Source organism: Lemur catta, chromosome 1 (genome assembly GCF_020740605.2).
Source record: "Lemur catta isolate mLemCat1 chromosome 1, mLemCat1.pri, whole genome shotgun sequence".
NCBI classification, from domain to species: domain Eukaryota; kingdom Metazoa; phylum Chordata; class Mammalia; order Primates; family Lemuridae; genus Lemur; species Lemur catta.
In genome coordinates, this window is record NC_059128.1 from 286,077,807 (window position 1) to 286,097,684 (window position 19,878).

The 19,878-nt window shown below is 51.9% G+C and overlaps 1 protein-coding gene across 7 annotated transcripts in view; it reads left to right on the top strand.

The window, feature by feature from the left end:
* The window catches only part of PCNT (pericentrin), a 114,109-nt gene extending 106,054 nt beyond the window's left edge, over positions 1 to 8,055 (top strand). For all 7 annotated transcript variants that reach the window (XM_045540868.1, XM_045540871.1, XM_045540872.1 and 4 more), the window contains 6 exons: positions 1,800 to 1,916; positions 2,598 to 2,830; positions 4,574 to 4,650; positions 5,675 to 5,813; positions 6,651 to 6,778; positions 7,219 to 8,055. In XM_045540868.1, the coding sequence (XP_045396824.1) occupies positions 1,800 to 1,916; positions 2,598 to 2,830; positions 4,574 to 4,650; positions 5,675 to 5,813; positions 6,651 to 6,778; positions 7,219 to 7,262 (738 nt within the window). In that variant the 3' untranslated portion in view covers positions 7,263 to 8,055. The remainder of the gene's footprint in view (positions 1 to 1,799; positions 1,917 to 2,597; positions 2,831 to 4,573; positions 4,651 to 5,674; positions 5,814 to 6,650; positions 6,779 to 7,218) is intronic.
* The last annotated feature ends 11,823 nt before the right edge of the window (positions 8,056 to 19,878 follow it).

Sequence of the window (19,878 nt, forward strand, 5' to 3'; positions counted from 1 at the left end):
AGTCTGTGCTGGTCTCTTCCTTCTCTGCGTAGTGTCCTTGCAAAGCCAGTTTCTGATTTTGATGCAGTCCGGTGTATCAGTTTATTTTTTTTTAATGGATCATGCCAAGAGTTTTATAATTTTACTTAAAATTTAGAGCTATGATCCATTTTGAGTTATCTTTGCTTATGGTCTGAGGGACAGGCAGAGGATGATCGTTACATACTTTGGGATCTTTAAGGTGAGGGGCAGCCCTTCCATGACTTGGAGGGACACAGATGGAAATACAGGTTTCATTACTTACAGGTTCTGCCTGGAGGTCAGGGGCACATGGAGAGAGGAGAGGGACCCATGGGCCGAAGCCTTTTTTGGGTCCAGGGTGTTATCCAAACAGTTTTCCCTGGGGGAGTTTCACTTGGTGGGTTTAGAGTGAGCAGGCGAGAGCCCTGTGGGGACCGGGCGGTGGTCCCTGGGCATGTCTGCGCAGCCCCCACGGGGGCCTGTCCCCAGGTGAGCAGGGCAGGGAGGGGCCTCTGGGGAGCAGCCGGAGGAGGCAGACGTCTGGTCAACCGCACTGCGGCACTGGGGAGAGGGCAGAGGATGGGTGCCGTGCTGGGGTGGCGGAGCCCTGCTTCTGTGGTGAGAAAGTCCAGCTTACGTTCAGAATGGACGCCAAGGCAGCACAAAATTGTAAGAATTCACCACAGTAATATCCAGTTTTTCTAGCATGCTTTGTTGAGAACACTGATCTGCACGGAGTTGTCTGTGTCAAAATCAATCAGGAATGTTTGCGTCTTATTTCTGGGCTCGGTCCCGTTGGTCTGTATGTGTGTCCCTGACAGCTGCCTGCTTAACGATTAATGATGTCTGCACGTTGGGTAGTGTGAAGTCTCTGATTTTTTTCTTGTTTTTAAAATTGGCTATTCTAGTTCCTCTACCTTTGCACATAAATTTTAGCATCCTGGTTGTTTAACTTGGGATTGTGTTAAATCTGTAGATCAATGTGGAAAGAATGAGAATGTGAAATGATACAGTTCTTTGAAAAACAGTCTGGAAGTTCCTCAAAAGTTTAAACGTAGAGTTGCTGTATTACCCAGCAGTTCCACTTCCAGGTATTTACCCAAGAGAAATGAAAACGTGTGTCCACATAAACACTTGCACACAGATTTCATGGCACCGTTATTCAGAGGGGCCCCAGAGTGGAGATAATCCAGGTGTCCGTCGGTTGAGGAAGCACAAATAGATTGGATGTGGTGCACTCAGCCCCCCGTGTTCTTAGGTCCATGTCCATAGATCCAACCAACCTTGATCAAAAATATTTTTTTAAAAATCCAATAAAAATGTTACAACAATAGAAGATACAAATTTAAAAATTACAGAGAATACGAGGGTGTTTAAGGCTTAAAGCTTTGGATTTGGGGTTATTTGACAAATATTTATTTTCACACTTCATTAGTACGTGGAGTGTAGCAGTTACCCCGAGCGGCACTGACTGACAGGGCCAGGCAACACCTCGGGCACCGCCGCAGAGGGGCAGAGGGGCTGGGGGGCGCAGGCCTGGAGCGCCGTCTGTGTGGCTGCTGCGGCCCCCACTGGGTCCCGGCTCCCAGGGATGTTCACCCCTGCCTGGCGCACCCCCGGCCACCCCCCACCGTGGGGAGCCTGCCCTCGAGAGTCCCAGAGCAGCATGAAGAAATGAGGCGTCTGAGCCCCTGTGGGGTGGGGAGTGCTCGCCTCCTGCCTCACCCGCTCCCAGTTGGTCTCAAGACATTCTGGTCTCAGAACACGCTGTGGACGGTGCTGCCTGTGGTTCGTTGCAGAGGTTGGACAGGCCCACGTGGAGGCAGGACCGCACGGTGCCGCAGAGCTCACAGCACTCAGACCTCGGACGGCCCCCGCCAGCTGCCAGCACAGAAGCAAACACCTGCAACGTCAGGGTAAGGCCTGCAGGCAGCGTTGGGGCTCCAGAGTGGTGCTGGTGCTTTTTTAACAATCCTGGGTTGGTAACTGCAGGCAGAAGCATTTCCGTGACCCTAAGGCTCTCGTTTGCTGAGTGTAGCCGCCCACACGTGTGCCAAACGCTAGCCTATTCACGCTGGTTCTAGCAGCCAAGGCACAGCAAAAAAAACGAAGTTTGAGAGAATAAACTTTGATTTGAAACTTGGTTTAGTTGTGTAAGAATACTGAGTTTCTCTGCCCACGAGTTAAGGGTGGAACGTGGCATGCTTTCCAGACCCGGGATTTGACCGTGTGGTGCCAGCCGTGGGCCTTCTCCTGAGGGAACAGTTTGTCAGGCTCTGGACACAGCTCTGTGCACCGTCCGGGCCTCACGGCCCTCCCGCCGCGCCCAGCCTGGGCCTCGCCTAGGGGGGGTGGGTCAGCGATGGTCCTTGGAGAGGAGTCTGTGGTTCTAGATTTTGTCTGATAAACTCAAGTGCATGTTTCAACAGCAGGTGGTTTCTGGCTACAAACGCTGGGCAAGGCCGACTTCTGTGGTGATTTGCCGAGGAGAAAACCCATCTGGTTCTTTGTAAAGAGCAACAGCACAGTGTGCTTTTGTCAGCAAGATGTCTTTGTTTCCCATGATTAAGTTTTACTGTTTTTTTTTTTTCTTTTAGATGGAGAAGTTGTACCTGCATTATTTGAGAGCAGAGAGTTTTAGGAAAGCTCTGATTTATCAAAAGAAGTATCTCTTACTGTTGATCGGTGGGTTCCAGGATTCTGAACAAGAAACACTCTCCATGATTGCTCACTTGGGGGTGTTTCCTTCCAAAGCAGATAAGAAAATCACCACATCTCGTCCTTTTACAAAGTTCCGCACGGCTGTCAGGGTGGTCATCGCAATATTAAGGTAAATGCCACCATATCTAATCCTTGTGTTTCTGCCTCTGTCTCTGTGAACGGGCAGCATACTGCATGGTTTTTAGGTGGTTTTATTCCTTGAAACTCTATAATATATTCTCTTTTAAGACAAATGACAAGGGCCAGGCGCGGTGACTCACGCCTGTAATCCTGGCACTCTGGGAGGCCAAGGTGGGAGGATCGCTTGAGCTCAGGAGTTTGAGACCAGGCTGAGCAAGAGCGAGACCCCATCTCTACTAAAAAACAAATGACATTTGAGGCCTTAAAGAAAATACAGATGACTCTTGTCTTCAAGAAGTTGTGTTGCATGAAGTTGTCAGCTTCTGATTCTAAAGATTTAAGGCCTTCTTGTTATTACAAGGGAACGTCTTGCCTTTTAGTGGATTTCCTGCCAGGACGTTTCCTGACAACGGGCACATCTGATAAGTTTCAAACTGCATTTCACTTTGTAAATTTCAGTTTCCCCTGTCTTAGTCAGATCTGTGTTAGGCAAGAGGAGGGTCTCCAGCCCTGAGCCTGCACGTGTGGCCGTGGGGCATGGAGGAGCCCGCTGCCCTGGCAAGGCCCCTCCACCTCCCTTCTCCCCGAACCCTGACCCACCTTGAGTGTCGCGCTCTGCCCCTGTGTCTTCCTGGGGTGTGTCTTTCACTCACTCTGCACAAGGCACCATTTTTGCAGCAGGAATGCAGCTCCCTACTGTTCCTGGGAAATTCATTTCATTTTATAGTTTGAAAATTTGCTGAATTTCCAAAAATATTTGTCCCACTGGACCTGCTCCCTGACACAGAGGTGCCTTCCCAAGGCCTTGCTCCGGCCTGTCCAGGGCAGTGGACGCAGCGAGCGGCTGACAGTCCCACTCCTTTCAGAGACCAGGCCGAGCCGGGCCAATGGGCCAGGCAGAAGTGGGGGGCAGGAGAGACTCCCCAGGCACTGCCCTCTCAGCCTTCTCTGGCCTCGGGGCACACAGTCCCCTCACCTCTGAGGTCTCCTGACCCCAGGCCACCTGCCATCCCCCTGTCCACCCACCCTCCGTCCGTCCCGTCTTTGTGGGGAGAACACCAGGCTCCAGGAAGTGTTTGAGGTGCTGGATGGGGAAGGGAGGCCGGCCCAAACCCTGCCCCCAGGGTCTTCCTGTGAAGGAGGGGGGGCCATCTGAGAGCAGCCTTGTCCCAGAGAGAAGCTGCCATGAGGGCCCTTTGGAGGGTGTCATTTGGGAGTCACAGTGTCCACTGTACCACGGAGCAGGGAAGCTGTAGGTGTGAGGGGTGTCTCGGACCCGCACCCATGCCCAGCCTGCACCCCCGTTACCTCCCTTCCTGCCTGACCGGCTCCCAAGAGGGCCAGGGCCTGTGTGTCCTGAGCCTGCCAAGTGGTAGGGAGGGGAGGGTCCTGGACACCAGGCAGGGGTGCCATGCGGTCCCCCTCACTGGGTTACAGACCGACATGAAGCGGAGTCAGGGTCTGGAGCTGTGCCGGGGCAGGAGCCCTGGAGGAGCCGGGTGGTGCCCGTGGTGGCTGGAGGTGCCGTGGTGCGGGAAGGTTGCTGCCCTGCCGGCACACGGTGGGCTCTGCACGAGCACCCGGCTGCTCAGGCCTAGGCCGACTGACCTGGGCCACGCCAGGCCTGCACCCCAGCGGGAGCAAGTTCCCACTTCTGGTGGTTTGTTTACAGTGGGGTCTTCATTCCTGTTTCGCTCTGGTTTTAAAGGTTTTGTCTCCTTTTTTTTTATAGATTACGTTTTTTGGTTAAGAAATGGCAAGAAGTAGATCGGAAAGGAGCTCTAGCACCAGGCAAAGCCCCCCGCCCAGGTGGGACCTCAGCTGCCATAGTAACCGTGACTGACAAACCTCTCTCCTTCCTGCTGCGCTCTGGCTCGCGCCGGTCACTGCTCGGTGGGGACAGCAGAGCCAGACCAGAAAGTCAGGGAGTTGGGTCAGTGCAGTGGCCGGGGCAGCGGTGAGATCGGGCTCCTGCAGAGAACGTCAGTGAGCAAGGCATTCAGAGGAGCAGACCGGTGACCAAGCGATGCGCGAGGGCTAAGTGTGCTGACTCTTTGATGATTAGCGTTCAGTCAGACGTCTTCCCTCCCAGCTCAGCTGGCGCCCCCTGCGCCCGCCCTCTCCCTCCCTTCGGAGCATCCTGCTTACTCGGGCCGGTCAGACCTCGCCTCCAAAGTTCTCTGCTGCGTTTGCAGCCACTGTGCTGACAGCAGCGGAGCCGACACAGCACAGGACGTGCTGATGGGCCTGGTCCCCGTCGCTGGGCACGGCAGGCACAAGGCGCACTGGGCCCCTTCCCGCTCCATGCAGGGACGCGAGTGCGCTCTGAGGCCAGGGCTGCCTGAGCCACTGCTGGTCGCCACAGCGACACGGCTTTCCTGGGAGTGCCACGGCAGACACTTTTGAACTTTAATAGTTATTTCTTGAAATTAAAATGCTTTGATTCAGCCTTCAGACAAGTCTTCCCCTCCAAGTCACAGCTGGTGGTCTCCAAGGTCTCTGCACCCCACGCCCCCGAGCCTGCTCCTCAGAGGGGGGAAAAGGCGCCCCCCCGCCCATGTCCTAGCTGAGCCCCCTGAGCCGCCTCCCCCAGGCTGCTGCCCCTGTGCACACCAGGCACTTACAGCCTCACGGGGTAAAATACAGGCGCTCAAAGCTCAGGTTTCTTCTAAAGCTTTTTAAAATACAATATTATAAACTTTAAAAGTGTTTTTAAATTGCCATGCAGACTTTTAAAAGCTTGTAAGTTTTAAATTTTGGTAGATGGGTGTTTCTACTAAAGTGTATTCATTTCTTTTCCTCATCCCTTTGTCATTAAATAACTCTGGGGCAGGACCCCGAGCGTCTCGGCGGCAGCGGTCACCTGAATCCAGAGAGTCCCCCCCGACCCGGGATGTGTCTTCAGGTCACACCAGGGACCCTGCCCGTGGCCCCGGACCTGCAGCAGCAGCCTCCCCGGGCAGGAGGGGAAGGTCAGTTGTGATGCTTTCGGGCTCTTCTGCCTCTGCGGGTGATCTGTCTCCAGCCTAAGGCTCCGGCCTCGGCCAGGGCCAGGCAGGAGACACCTGGCACCAGTCTGTGAGAGCCACAGGCCCAGCCTGTCCCGGGAGGGCAGGGAGAGTCTGTCTGGGGGCCGTGGTGCCCCAGAGCCCAGCGTGGTGATACTTACTGAGAGTCAGTGGTGGCTGACGGCCTTTTTCTGTGGGATGGTGTAAAATAATACACAATATCTTTTACTCATTTTAACTCTGGAACATTGTATAGAAGTTGGTTTTCAAAGCAAATTCTATACAATGTATATATGTAGCACATTTTATAAAAAGCCTTACTTTTTTCTTGTGCGTTAAGAAAGGACTGAAGAGGCCGGGTGCCATGGCTCACGCCTGTAATCCCAGCACTCGGTGAGGCTGAGGCGGGAGGATCACTTGAGCTCAGGAATTCAAGACCAACCTGAGCGAGAGCGGGACCCCGTCTCTACTAAAAATAGAAAAATGAGCCCAGTGTGGTGGTGGCATCTGTAGTCCCAGCTATTTGGGAGGCTGAGGCAGGAGGCTCTCTTGAGCCCAGGGATGGAGGCTGCAGTGAGCTATGCTGACACCGCTGCACTCCAGCCTGGTGACAGAGCAAGACTCTGTCTCAAGAAAACAGAAAGAAAGGACGGAAGGGAACAGCCCTGGCATGAGCCACCGCACGTGCCTCTGGCCAGGCAGGACCTATGCGTCCTTCCCACTCACTCACCAAGGCCAAGCTCAAGTTCAGCTCTTTTTCTGTTTTTTCTTCTCCCCCTCGGTGTGGTGGTTTGTCTGAAGATCCACTCCATCCCCAAATTCAAGATTAGAAAGATCCCTGACTGCTTCAGAAGATCCAGAACATTCCTTGACAGAATATATTCACCATTTGGAAACGATCCAGCAAAGACTGGGGGGGTTACCGCCAGGTAACGAAAGTCCTTCTCCAGCTGTTTATTAAAGTATGAACGGACCCTGGAAGTGCAGAATAATGCCAGGAAGACTGCTAGCGTTCAACTTAGTAATTGTTAGTTTCAGTCTTTATAGTCCACGTCTGTCATAGTATCAGGATAAAGACGATAAGTGAGGAAGCCTCACGTGTGTGTAAACAAATGTACTCAGCAGTAGGTGTTGGGATCAGCTTGGCTTGATCACTACCTGGACTTTTCTTTCCTTTCTCTTACTGACAGGGAACATAATTTGTCCAGTGTTTCTTAAACAGCATAATTTAAACCACTGTATACTTTTTAAATCACGATGCATATTTTTGCCAAAATTTACATGAACTCAGTGATAGTGTTTCAGAATTGTGAAATTCTCTTTAAAAGATGAAGCCTTGTAACGAATTGTTACCTCATTTTATTTATAGATTTTACTTCAAAGAAATCCTGCCATCAGAAGAGTAAACAATGAATAAAATCCGTGTGGCTCTCACCTGGGACGGTTCTATTTGAGAAAAAGATTTATTCTTCTCTTTTCTCAAGGAAGCTCTGGGCTGTCCCCGTGCCGTGGTGCCGCCGTGGGCACCGCCAGGGCAGCATCCTCTCCTGCGTGCGCCGCTGCACAGCCCGACGGGGCGTTTTCTGTGTCATCTCTTAGTTCTGCACCGTCACGAGGTCACGCACTCCCCGAGCCGGTGCGTGCCGTTGGGGGAGCTGCCCTGGCCCCTGAGGAGGGTAAGCAGAGAATGGCTCCCTGTTGTTTACTGAAAGTGTGCAGATGGAAACTTTGTTTAAAAACAAACACATACAAATAAAACCAAAAAGAAGGAATAAAATGTAAGCACTATTTCATTTGAGAAGAGCCCTTTTGCTGTTCTTAGTTTTGTCCAGTTTGCTTTTCTCACTGGCAAAACAAAACAAAACAAAATATAGAATTTATGTTAAACTCCTGTAAGTGGAAAACTTTGGTGGAACTCAAAGCTTCCTTCCCTCAGCAAAGACAAATCGCCACTCGGCTGCTGCTTAATCATACTTTCAAGATGCTGCTGCTGTTTATCTGCTTTTCAAGACTGTGGCCTTGTGTGTTTTCACCACACTCATTTGTGCCAGGTAGCAGTATTTAGCAAGCAGCCTTTACCTCCAAAATGAACTGAGTATAGTTATAAGTATCTCAGTGTGTTTTTTGGACCTTTGAACATGGTATTTATTTGAACATATTTTTCTTCTGGGGTTAGGTTTTAATATAAAATAACTTTTCTTCTAAATCACTACTTGTTTTGGTGATAGATTTTTCTTCCCACCCTCAACACTGGTACATGTCTGCGTCTTCTAATTTCTAGTCAGCACTACTTAAGGTCGCTGTTTCACAGACTTTCTGCCTTTTCCAAGAGCTCTGCACCCTCTGCTTGATGCCGCCGAGGCTGAAATCCTACCCAGCCCCAGCAGCAGGAGCCAAGAAATGTCTCCTCATTTTCAGCATCCAGAATAATAATGAGTAAAATTGATTAAAATACCCACGCATGCCAGTGTGGAGCTAAAGGGGGGCTCATTTGAAGCCCCCATGGAGGCGGCCGGCACACCAACCTGTTACCATGGAAGCGGACAGTTAACAACAAAGAGGCACCACCCTGCCTTTCATGGGGGAGGGCGGCTGTTCCTTGTCGACGAGGGAAAGTTCTTTACAGAACGACGCCGACGGTTTAACACAGAGACCCACCATCCTGCACCCCGGTGCAGTGACCCGTCAGGTTAACTCAGCACTAGGTGCTGACACCAAGGCGCAATTCACTGTCACAGTGCGGGTATCTCGCAGTCCTCGCCTTAGCCACAGTGTCCGACTGGCGTCACAGATGACCCAGTCTCCAGTGCTTCTAGGTGAGATGCCGCGTGACAGGCCCAGCAGCACCCGTGGGGTGTCTTGCCAGACACGCTTCCCTCAGGTGTAACCACGCCTTCACGCCTGACTTCCAGTTTATAAATGGGGGGGGAAATGGAGAGCAACAATGAGGAAAAAGACAAACATGGGATATTCCACAATTAACAGGCCCAGTTTCATCAAACAGACGATGTCACCAGGAAAACACGAGTGCGAGTCTGTCCTGGGCGAAAGGAAATAGGAGCCACGTGGGGCAACACGCAGCCTGGATGGGTTCTAAGCTGGGTGGGGGGAGCTAGAGACATCGTGGAGGGTAATGGGGTAGATTTGGATCCATACTGGATAGAGTTTAGGGGAATTGTTCATTTTCTTAGGGGTGATAATGGTTATGTAAGAGAACGCTTCCTTTCTTAGGGGCTGTGTGCCGAATTGTTCAAGGAGAGACCACAGCACACACGCTTGCTTTGAAACGAGTCGGCGAAAAGAGAGACACACACATTCACATATGTATTTGGATTAGGCAAACATGGCAAAATATTTCTGAAATATTAGATCTAGGCTCCACATGGTGGTACAGGCCTGTAGTCCCAGCTACTCGGGAGGCTGAAGTGGGAGGATCGCTTGAGTTGGGGGCTGCAGTGAGCTGTGATCGCACCACTGCATTGCAGCCTGGGTGACAGAGCAAGACCCCTTCTCTACATGAATAAATAGTAAAATATTAGTAAAATAATAGTAAAATCTAGTTTGTGGGTATATGGCTGTTTATTGTTTGAGAATTTTCCTAATCAAAGACAAAAAAATACATCATGATCAGCTAGAGTGTGGCCCAGGATGCCTTGGTTGACTGCAGGATGTTAGAGTCCAGGCTGGGAAACAGACACCACGAGAGCTTTTCAGACAAAGGGAGGTTAATACAAGCGTTTGGTTTCTCTGATGATGGGAGGGTGAGGTGTGAAGCCCCGTGGTGAGGCAGCCTGGGCGCTGTGGCCTGGGGGCCGGAGGACAGTGAAGTTGTTACGGGAGCTCGGGGCCCGGGTCCCCCAACGGGAGCTGCACTCACAGAGGAGACGCTTCAGCCGCCAGCGGTGCTGCCCGGGTCGGAGTGAGGGAGGAAAGTGCCCGTCCTGCTCTCCTGCCCTTCCGTGTGCCAAGACCCGCTGGAGTCCGCACAGCAGCACGGTGGCTGGGGGGCAGCAGAGCCCACCCCGTCGGTGCTCAGCACCTGCTCTCACCTTCCCACCCACACTGAACCACCCAGACATAACTCGGTGCACCTCCCAGTGTGAGGCCAACGTGCTTCCTAGGCAAGACGGTCCGGGGCTCTCCAAGGCCCGCGAGTGTCCCTGCGGCAGGCAACACAGACTCCCCCTCCAGGCCCAGGTCAGACTTGGGAACTAGCGTGTGAAGCTCACACTCTGCTAACGTGTCGTGCAATGCAGCAGGGGGTTGAAGGGGGAATGTTCAGGGTCTGCGTTAACAAGACAAAACAAAACGCTCCAGTTCTTGTTCCTGTGACCAGTCACGAGGCTCTGGCTGGTGTTTGTTACCTTCTCCTTCCGTCACCTCGTCCTGGTTTTCTGGCCCTCGCCCAGGACCGTGGCTGGTTAGGTGACCTAAACCTTCCCTCCTGGAAGACGTGAGACCTTAACGGTGTTGCCGTCGGAGGGCTTCCTCGTCCTCCTTTTACAGTGGAACCTGAACGTACCAAGTGCCAAGAGGTGCCCGGCGAAGACGCCGGGTTACAGACAGACTTCCCGGCCGTCACTGTGCACCAGCCGCCCAGTTTCCCCTCAGAATGGCTCCAGCTGGTCCCGGGACCCTCTCCCTGCTTGCTGGTTGAGACGGTTTCGGTGCTGGTTCACAGGGACCGTTGTCACAGGTGGTGGAAACAGCCCTCCCAGAGTTTCGGGGCGGGGGGCCGTCCCAACTTCAGCCCTCGCGTTTCCAGGCCGGGGCATTGCCCGTGCAAAGCCTGTGTCGCGTGCTGCGTGCCACAGGGACAGGGCGTTGTCCTCAACCGGCGTCAGCACAGCCGTCACAGGCCTCGCCACCGCCGTCAGGAGAGCCGCTCCCGGGCGCTGGGAGCCTGGGGTGAGGTGAGGGCACCCCACGGCCGTAGGCCCAGGGCCAGGCTTGCTGTGAGTTCTGGTCAGAGCAGTGATGACGGTACGGAATTTGGGGAGTCCACAGGTGAGTTTCGGGCAAGAAAAGCAAAACCGTACCCAGAGCAGGAGCGGACAAGGCGTGGGAGCCTGAGCCGCCGTCCACGCCGCCGCCCGACCCGCCCGAGCCTGGCCTGCTTTGTGCTTCGGCCGGTGACGCCCGCGGGGCACCCGCGCAGGGCTGACGAGGACGAGGACAAGGACCTTCCGTGCTGTCGCTGCCTGGAGTCGGCGCAGACCCTGCAGGCGCAGGACGCCGTCCCGCAGCCCCGGCCAGCCAGCTGCAAATTTGGGGGGCTGCCACAACCCCCGTCCTCAGGTTTGATAATCTGCTCGAACGACTCAGGAAAGTGCTGTATTTGGGATTATCAGTTTACGATAAAGGACACGACCCAGGAGCAGCCAGATGGGACGGGGGCGCAGAGCAGGCGCCGGGTGCCGCGCGCTCTCGGGGCGCCCCTCCCAGCACGTGCCCGTGTTCGCCCACCCGGACGCTCCCCGGCCCTCACTGCGCGGGAGTTCCTCTTCTCGCGAGGCTTCGCTGCGCAGCCGCGGAGCTGCGTGTCCAGCCCCGCCTCCCCAGGGCGCCGGGCTGAGGGGAGGCCCCGGCCGGGTAGTGCGGCCGCCGGTTCCTCCGCGAGCGGCCGCCTCGTCAGCTCACGCTCACGTACGGTCAAGAGGGCTCGTCAGGAAAGACGCCGCGGCAAACGCCAAGGGTTCTACGAGCCCTGTGCCTGGAGCCGGAGGCGAAGACCACGCTCGTTCCTTCCTTTCGCGGCGCCCCCGCTGGCGCGCAGCACCCGGGCGTGACGGCGGTTTGGGTTGCGTATTAACCGGTACCTTGTCGTAGTTCGTTTTCCGTTGCTTAGATGCCTGAAACCGGGCAATTTATGAAGAAAAGGATTTTTTTTTTTTACAGTTGTGGAGGCTGAGAAGTCCAAGGTCAAGGGCCTCCCCTGGTGAGGGCCTTCTTGCGCGGGGCGCCACGCGGAGGGAGCGGAGGGTGCCGACGTGCCAGCTCGGGCCTGTCTTCTGAGGCCCCCGGCTTCACTCCCACGACGATGCCCTAATCCATTAACCTCTGAATCCCTGCAGAGCCCTCGTGACCCAGTCGCCTCTTAAGGACCCGCGCTCCCAAAGCCACCACACCGGGAATGAAGTTTCCGACACGGCCAAACCGCAGCGTGTCCCACAGGCAGGACTCTGTCTCTGCCGGACCCAGCAGCAAGTCGGATGTTTCTCAAGTGGACAATGAGTTAGCCGCAGAGGCAGGCAAAGCTCTGCTCTGCAACCCTGGGGTCTGCCCTGGAGCGACTTCACACTGGGGCATCCTTAATTGCAAAGGTGCTTTCAGCGTCTTTGAAACTTCTAGGTCATGAAGCCTGAGTAGCAGAACAGGCTGCGTCAAAGCTACAGTTCTCTCGTTGTCCAGGTCCCACTTGAGACTAACAGCTGCGGGTTACGGGTTCCTCAGCGAACACCCAGATATGACTTGCATTATATTCAGAATACAAACAAGCCAGGCCTTGAGCCTTTCTTACTGTAGGCAGTGCACGGTACAGCCGCTTGCCTCTTACTTGAGGGGAGACACAGCGGAGTTCCACGGACTGCTCAGGCCCTAGAAACTGCCAAGGCGCAGGCCCAGTTTCTCATGGGGTTTCTCTCCCACCATCTAGCATATGTCTTACTAAAGCATCTAGGGTCCTGGCCACTTCCTGCTCACTAGGACCGATTACTACGGTCTCTCAACATAGTGATCAAAACAGTATGTCTAGGACAGGCGCGGTGGCTCACGCCTGTAATCCTAGCACTCTAGGAGGCTGAGGTGGGCAGATTGTTGGGGCTCAGGAGTTCAAGACCAGCCTGAGCAAGAGCAAGACCCTGTCTCTACTAAAAAGAGAAAGAAATTATATAGACAGCTAAAATATATATATGTAGAAAAATTAGCCGGGCATGGTGGTGCATGCCTGTAGTCTCAGCTACTCGGGAGGCTGAGGCAGGAGGATCGCTTGAGCCCAGGAGTTTGAGGTTGCTGTGAGCTAGGCTGACGCCATGGCACCCTGGCCCAGGCAACAGAGTGAGACTCTTTCTCAAAAAAAAAAAAAGTATGTCTAAACAAAGACCCTAAGGTAACACAGTGAGGATGTACTGCTGTCTCTACCAGCTGAAACTGAATTTACCATTTTTGCTAATTGGTATTGGAAAAAAGTGATAAGGAAGCCTGAATATAAAACTTTTATGATTGTGCCTGGGATAAGTACCTCACAAAGAGATGCTGATGCTCAAAACCTTCGAAAGCACCTTCACTGCTTCTGGACCCATACCGAGAGTTTGATCCTGATATAGCCCAGAGAAGTACAAGGTCTGCTATGGGAGGAGACAGCCTATACAAGAAACCATGAAACTAGACTGTGAACATCAGCATTGCAGTGAGACTAGGAACAGTCTGTACAAAACTGCCTGAACAGAGTCCGAAGCACAGGTAGGTGCACATCTGTGGTCTCCCTGTGACAGCTGACAGAAGAGGAGAAAGCACTAGGTTTGTTCTACAGATGAATCTGCACCAGCCAGAAATAGACAACCTAGTTTAGGGGTGGGTTTTGGAAGATTTTCAGGTGGTGAAACTTGGGCTGGTACATCTGGTGGCCCATCTCGTGTGGAGAGAACGGTGACCTGAGTTGTTCTACTCATGTGCAGGGGGTGAGCGAATGTCCAGCTGGTCAATGGCAGAACAAAGACGGCAAAGATCAGTTTCAAGGAAGTCTTCAGGACCAGTATCTCAGTGGGTTTCCCAGAGTGGACTAACGGAAGATGTGAGGTTGCACATAGACGCCTGCCAGGGGACATCCTCTGTGGAAATGGAATTTGATGGTCCTGTCCTATGGATGTCAGTCAGCCACTTTCTCTGTCCAGCACGGTGCTTTCCGAATGAGCTCTTACAACAAGGGGCAGGGAAGGAGGCTTAACATTGGTTCAGCAACACAGATTTCCCCTCACCAGACCTCCTTGGTTTCTGCCCCTTCAGCACCTGAGCTGCCAGCAGCAGAGGGCAATGCTGAGGCCTTGGAATGGCGACCTGGTTCCTTCCATTACAGAGGAGGCGGTGACCTGTCCTCCCAGGAGTGGACATGTCAGGTATAAGCGAGCCTCCCTGCCCTCGGTGCACGTGCCAACCCCACCATTCGTGGACTTACAGGAGGCTCTATCCATTGCTATAGTCTGCACCACCCTGCTTCTTAGCTGCGGGTACATTTTAAAGCAATAGAAGTGCAGAAGGGAGCTCACTGGTCTTCATGTACCCATAAGCCAGAAGCAGATGCCTTGGCAGAATAGACTGGCCAGCTGAAGGCTGTCTGTATCAGCTTGAAAATCCCATTTTAAAAGTTTGAGGTGATGTTCTATGGCGTATGCCTTACACCAGTAGCAGCTATCATGCCATCTCCCTCACAGCCAGACTGCAGGGGTTTGAGAACTAAGGGGCAGATTCTGTCACTATGTGTACAAGTTGGATTCCTTAGTGTCTTAGCCACAGCTGGGCAAAGGAATACTAAGAGGCACCTGCACTGATCACCTGGGTCCCGCATGTATTCCTCCCTGTTGGGTAATGAATGTGACAGTGGCCCTCCTCCTCCACGGCCAAGACAGTGGTGACAGTGGCTCCACTTTCTGCCTGCCCACCCCTGGATGCAAGGACCCCAGTCCCCAGACGTCCGTAATTGGCAGTCCAATGGAGCACTTGGTGTGTTCCCTGGTGAGTGTCCCATTTGGGGACCAGGACCTCCAACCCTGCAGAGTCTAAGCTTGGGAAGACAGGAAGCAGTGCTCCCTAGTGGACCCCTGGGAGTGACGGTAAGTGCAGGCCACTCTGTTCCTTCTGCCCCTTGGTTTCCAGACCCACGTGTCCTTCCTGCTGGGAAACAGTGCCATAGAAAGGTCCTGAATTTAATGCATCTTAGAGAATGGCATCTCATCTTCACAGAATATTACCCCCAACTCAGCAGTTGAGCCGTGCCGTTAGCGTGCTGTCCTAGCACTCTGCCAGGCAGGGTGTCCCACGGACACTGCACTTCCTTGTGGCAAAGTGAGCCCATTTGAAATGTTACGTGGGATCCTGTGTCAGGGAAACAAACACTCCTTACACCCTTGCTGGCTGACACTTGTGGGCAGGGAGGCAAATCCCAATCTGGAATGAGTCTATTCCTGTGAGTGAACCCCTGGCCCTTCAGGATCGGAGATTCCAATGCAGTAAGCCTCCTTCTGAAAGGGACCATGTCCGAGGGACCTGTGTACACATGGACTGTTGCACTCCTCAGGGAAGGAGCCATAGTGGGAGGTCAGCCTTGGTCTCTTGCTGGCACCTGAGACACTGGGTAGCAGCTGGTGGCTACATCAGCTCTGGTCGGAGAGCCCATGAGCAGTCTCCACTCTACACTGGGGCTGTGCTGTCCACGCGCCTGCCATGCCAGTGCAGCGAGAGGTGCTGTCCAGCGTCAACTGGCTGAGCCAACTCTGTCCACGTGGTTGTGTGATTCTTCTCTCACAATGCTCTCTGGTGGGCGTTAATGTTTCATACAAAGTTCATCATACTTAGTGCCTATTCCAGTACGTCTATCCTCTCAACTCCAGCACAGCCCTCCTTGTCTCCAGCTTCCAGTTGTTTTCCTTCCAGGCCCCTAACCAGTTACCCAGGCATCTATATGAGCCCATATATATATTCTCACCGTGGGCCACTTCTTCAAGAAAAATGAATGACTGGGAGCTCTACGGGAAACTCTGCCCATTGGGAGGATGTGCCTTCACCACCATTTTTCAAGGCCACCCCTGAGTGAGGCCAAAATGTAGCTGCTATTTTCACTTTGAAGTCACATACTGAGCCAACTCATCTACCAACCAAGCTCAAGATTTTTCCTCCTCTACCAACTGGTTATAAGGGCTCCCCTATATGATCACAGGTGTGAAATGACAGTCACTGATAAACCAAGTGGGTCTGTGTTCTGTAGCTTGCTTGGTGACCCCTGTACAATCTCATGCTCATGCTCAATCTTGGAAGTACTGCTTCCATTTTATAAGGGATTATTGCCAGGCCCAACCAACTCTGACTTTGTAGTTTAACACATAATGGGCAGTTTTGGCTGCATGGTCACTTGGTGGCTTGTGGTCAGGTGTTCCGTCTCTATCAGAGCCCAGCAGCACACCAGAAAATAAATTTTTTTCACCAAAAGGGATAGAATTCTCTGCTCCAGGTGGCATGACAGAACCTCTGGGTCCTGCATTGTGAATCTCCTACAGGGGCACACTGGAAACTCCACATTGCATCATTCCTCACCATTGATAACCACTAATATCATATCTGCTAGACCACATGGCCAGGGCAGTAGAGATCCTTACATCACAGCCTGGATCTACTGCAGATACTTTTCCTGTTCTGGGCTCTTCAAAACTGGCAGTCTTCCAACTCCCCAATATTTGAGCCAGAGCAATATCCCTAGGCATGGGTTATGCTGCCTCCAGAACCTGAGGCAAGAATCATCTCAAGAACCATTGTCTGTCTGTCTTTTCTTTTTTGAGACGGAGTCTCACTCTGTCACCTGGGCTAGAGTGCCATGGCATCAGCCTAGCTGACAGTAACCTCAAACTCCTGTGCTCAAGTGATCCTTCTGCCTCAGCCTCCTGAGTAGCTGGGACTACAGGCGCACGCCACCAAGCCTGGGTACTTTTTCTATTTTTTGTAGAGACAGAGTCTCACTCTGGCTCAGGCTGGTGTCGAACTGACCTCAACTGATTCCCCCTGCCTTGGCCTCTCAGAGTGCTGGGATTACAGGCGTGAGCTACCGTGCCCGACCTGTCTTGGTTTCTTGATGGTAGGAGGTACAAGATGCAAGAATTCTTTTGTTTTTGGAAGGGATGCTCTAGAGTGCCCCTGATCACTGGATCCCTAAAAACATTAGGACGCAGCAGGTGCCTGGATTTTTGTAGGGCTGTACCCCACTCTCTGGGGCAGCTAGCCTCTAGCGTCTCCCCGACCTCTTGCTCATATGGCTGATCAGCACGTCATGGATCTAACATTCTCCAGGATGTCTAGGTGGTCCAGATCTCTTTGGACTGACAGAGGGCCAGAAAGATAACAAACCTCAGGCAAATCTGCATTTTTATTCCACATGAATGCAAGTTTCTGATTCCCTTTTCTGATAGGGGCAGAAAAGAACACAGTCACCAAGTCAACAGCCAAATCTGGCACAGAGGCTGCTGTCAGGGCTACTTCTGGGTGGAGTTTGGCACAGTGTACCTCAAAACAACTCCCAGATGACAACAAAGGAGGCTGTCATCTTAGGATCCTTCTGAGTTCCACAGCGGTCACAGTGGTGAATCAAAGATGTTGGTGACCACCACTCTGCATCCTTTAGGTCCTTAAAAGTGGCACTGTTCTCTGCCATTCCTTCTCCTTGATGAGATATTGTTTTATGATCTTGCCAGGAGATAGGGTAGTTTCGGTTTTCTGTTTGGCCTTTCCCATCTTAACATCTCTAACTTTATAGGTCAGGGACTAGGAGTGAGCATTACTTGCCAAGTATGTCAATGCCAACTTGGGGTCTGAGAAAATGACCACCAAGTGGGCCCACGGCAGGCTGGACCTGGCACAGGATTCATTACCTGACCACACGTGCAGTCACCCTACCAGGAGAGGATGATGCTCCAGGTGACCGGATATCAACATCAATTTAGTCTCTGTGTTCATCTGTCTTAACAATGTTTGGCTCATCACTTTTCTCCAGGGTGTAGTTGTCAAAGGAAATGGCTATGGAGTCACCTCTGTGTGTATCTGTGCTACGTTGTGGGCTTTTCTTCTTGGTATGTGGCCACCTCTTCAGTAAAGTCCCCATTTCTGAAAATTGGCTCAGGTCCAGAAACTGGGCATGGAATTCTGATTTTTTAAAAATTAGGGCAACCATCTTGATTTTTCTCAGTCGTCTATCATTTTTTTCTGCACTAGTATCCTCAGCTGCCCATTTATTTTGCATCTAGGGTGCCATGTTTAGTAACCATTTCTGTAACTCTCTATGGGTGAGGGCCCGTTGGCTGCCACTCAGACCTTGCTGGCTATTATAATTGCAGTCCTCTGACTTCCGTCAGTTACGTGCTGCTGCTTCTTGGCTTCTTTTGTTTTAGGATCCCATCATACCCATTGCTATCACCTAGCCAAGTTCTGGAACAGCCTTTCCAGTCACTGTTGCCTACAGAGGTGAGCTGTCACTGAACATTCTGGTGACATCAGTGCCCCTTTCATCAGCCTATGTCTAATGACCTTTATAAATGATGTCTTCTGCTGCCTCCACGTGGAATATAATCATCTGGCAGGTCTTCTGGAAGCACAAAGTGTATACATTTCGGCACGCTACCCCCTTCCATCACATTGTCTGCCACAATCATTCTGCCATTTCAACTCTGCTCATCATGGCCCATAGCTTTTTCCATGTTTAGTATTTTAAATATACATTTGCAAATTCTTTGATGCTGGAGCCTAATCATCTCCCCTTGAATATGGGTGATTTAGTGACTGATTTCTAACAATGGGGAGTAGCAGAAGTGATGGTATGTAACTTTTGAGGCAAGTTCACAAAAAGGATACAGCTTTCCTTTGTCCTTTGTCTTTGGATTGCTCTTGGAATCCAGCCATCACATTGTGAGGAAGCCTAGGCCACAGGGAACGGCCATGTATGGGTGTGCTTGCTACCATCCCCGGCCTGGGCTCCAGCCAACCTCCAGCATCAATGGTCAGACATGAGTAAATGAACCTTCACATCATTCCAACCTCCAGCCTTTGAGCTGCTCCAGTTGAGGCCCCAGATACTGTGATGTAGAGATAAGCCATCCCCACTATGCCCTAACCCACAATAACCTAGAGAGGTAATAAATGATTCTTGTTGTTTTAAGTCACTATGTAGTAATTTGTTATGTAGTGATATACCATCATCCTAGGAGGCATCCTTTCACGCAGTCTTTGCCAGGGTGTTAAATCTCATACCTTGGAAGACTGCTCATGTCAACAGATTCGTCTACCCAATTTTACCTTCCAGCTCCCTTCATCAAGCACCCTGTGATTCAGTACTACACAACTTTCCCAGCTGCTGTCAGTACATGCTGGCTGAGTAGTACAGCTTGTTGTGGGTTTAATTGTGTTTCCCCTGCCCCAAAAGACACTGAAGTTCTAACCCCCAGTACCTATGAATGTGACCTTATTTAGAAATGGGTCTTTGCAGATGATCAAGTTGAGTTCATTAAGGTGGGCCATAATCCAGCATGACTGAGGACTTTATAAAAAGGGGACCGTGTCTAATTACCTTTGTAAATGATGTATTATTTATGCCTTTATTTGGACAGACATGTACACAGGAAGAGCACCATGTGAACATGAAAGCAGGGATTAGGGTGATGCACCTATAAGCCACGGAACACAGATTGCCAGCAAACCATGAGAAGCTAGGAGAGAGGCATGGAACAGATTCATCCTCGAAAGGAACGAACCTCAGAAGGAACCAACTCTGCCAATACCTTCATCTCAGACTTTTAGCCTCTAGAACTCTGAGACAATAAATTTCTGCCCAGTTTGTGGTATTTTGTTAACTGCAGCCCTAGGAAACTAATACACAGCTCTTGTGAGGGGGAAGGGGCTATAGTCCTTGTTCACTTGCATTATGTTTCCACCACAATCGTATGTCTAGCATATGGTAGGTGGAGGAAAGGAAGAGGAGTGCTAGGTTAGTAGGGAGAGGTGAGCCACATGGGCTGGATTCAAAGGCTCAAGGCAGTTTGGGGAGTCAAAACCTTTGAAGGCATACCCCCAGATAGCTCCAACCCATGTGTGATGGGCTCATCTTTTCCTAACTTAGTGTAAGAGCATTGCCTTATTTGAGTGTTTTACTGATTTTGGAGTTCAGTCACTCAGGGATATTAATTCTTGGGCCTGGCCCTTGTCTTTGTCCTGTAGGAGATGAGAATTTCTTTGTAGGTAACCAAAGAGACTCCCTGGCATTCAATTGTTTGTGGTTCAC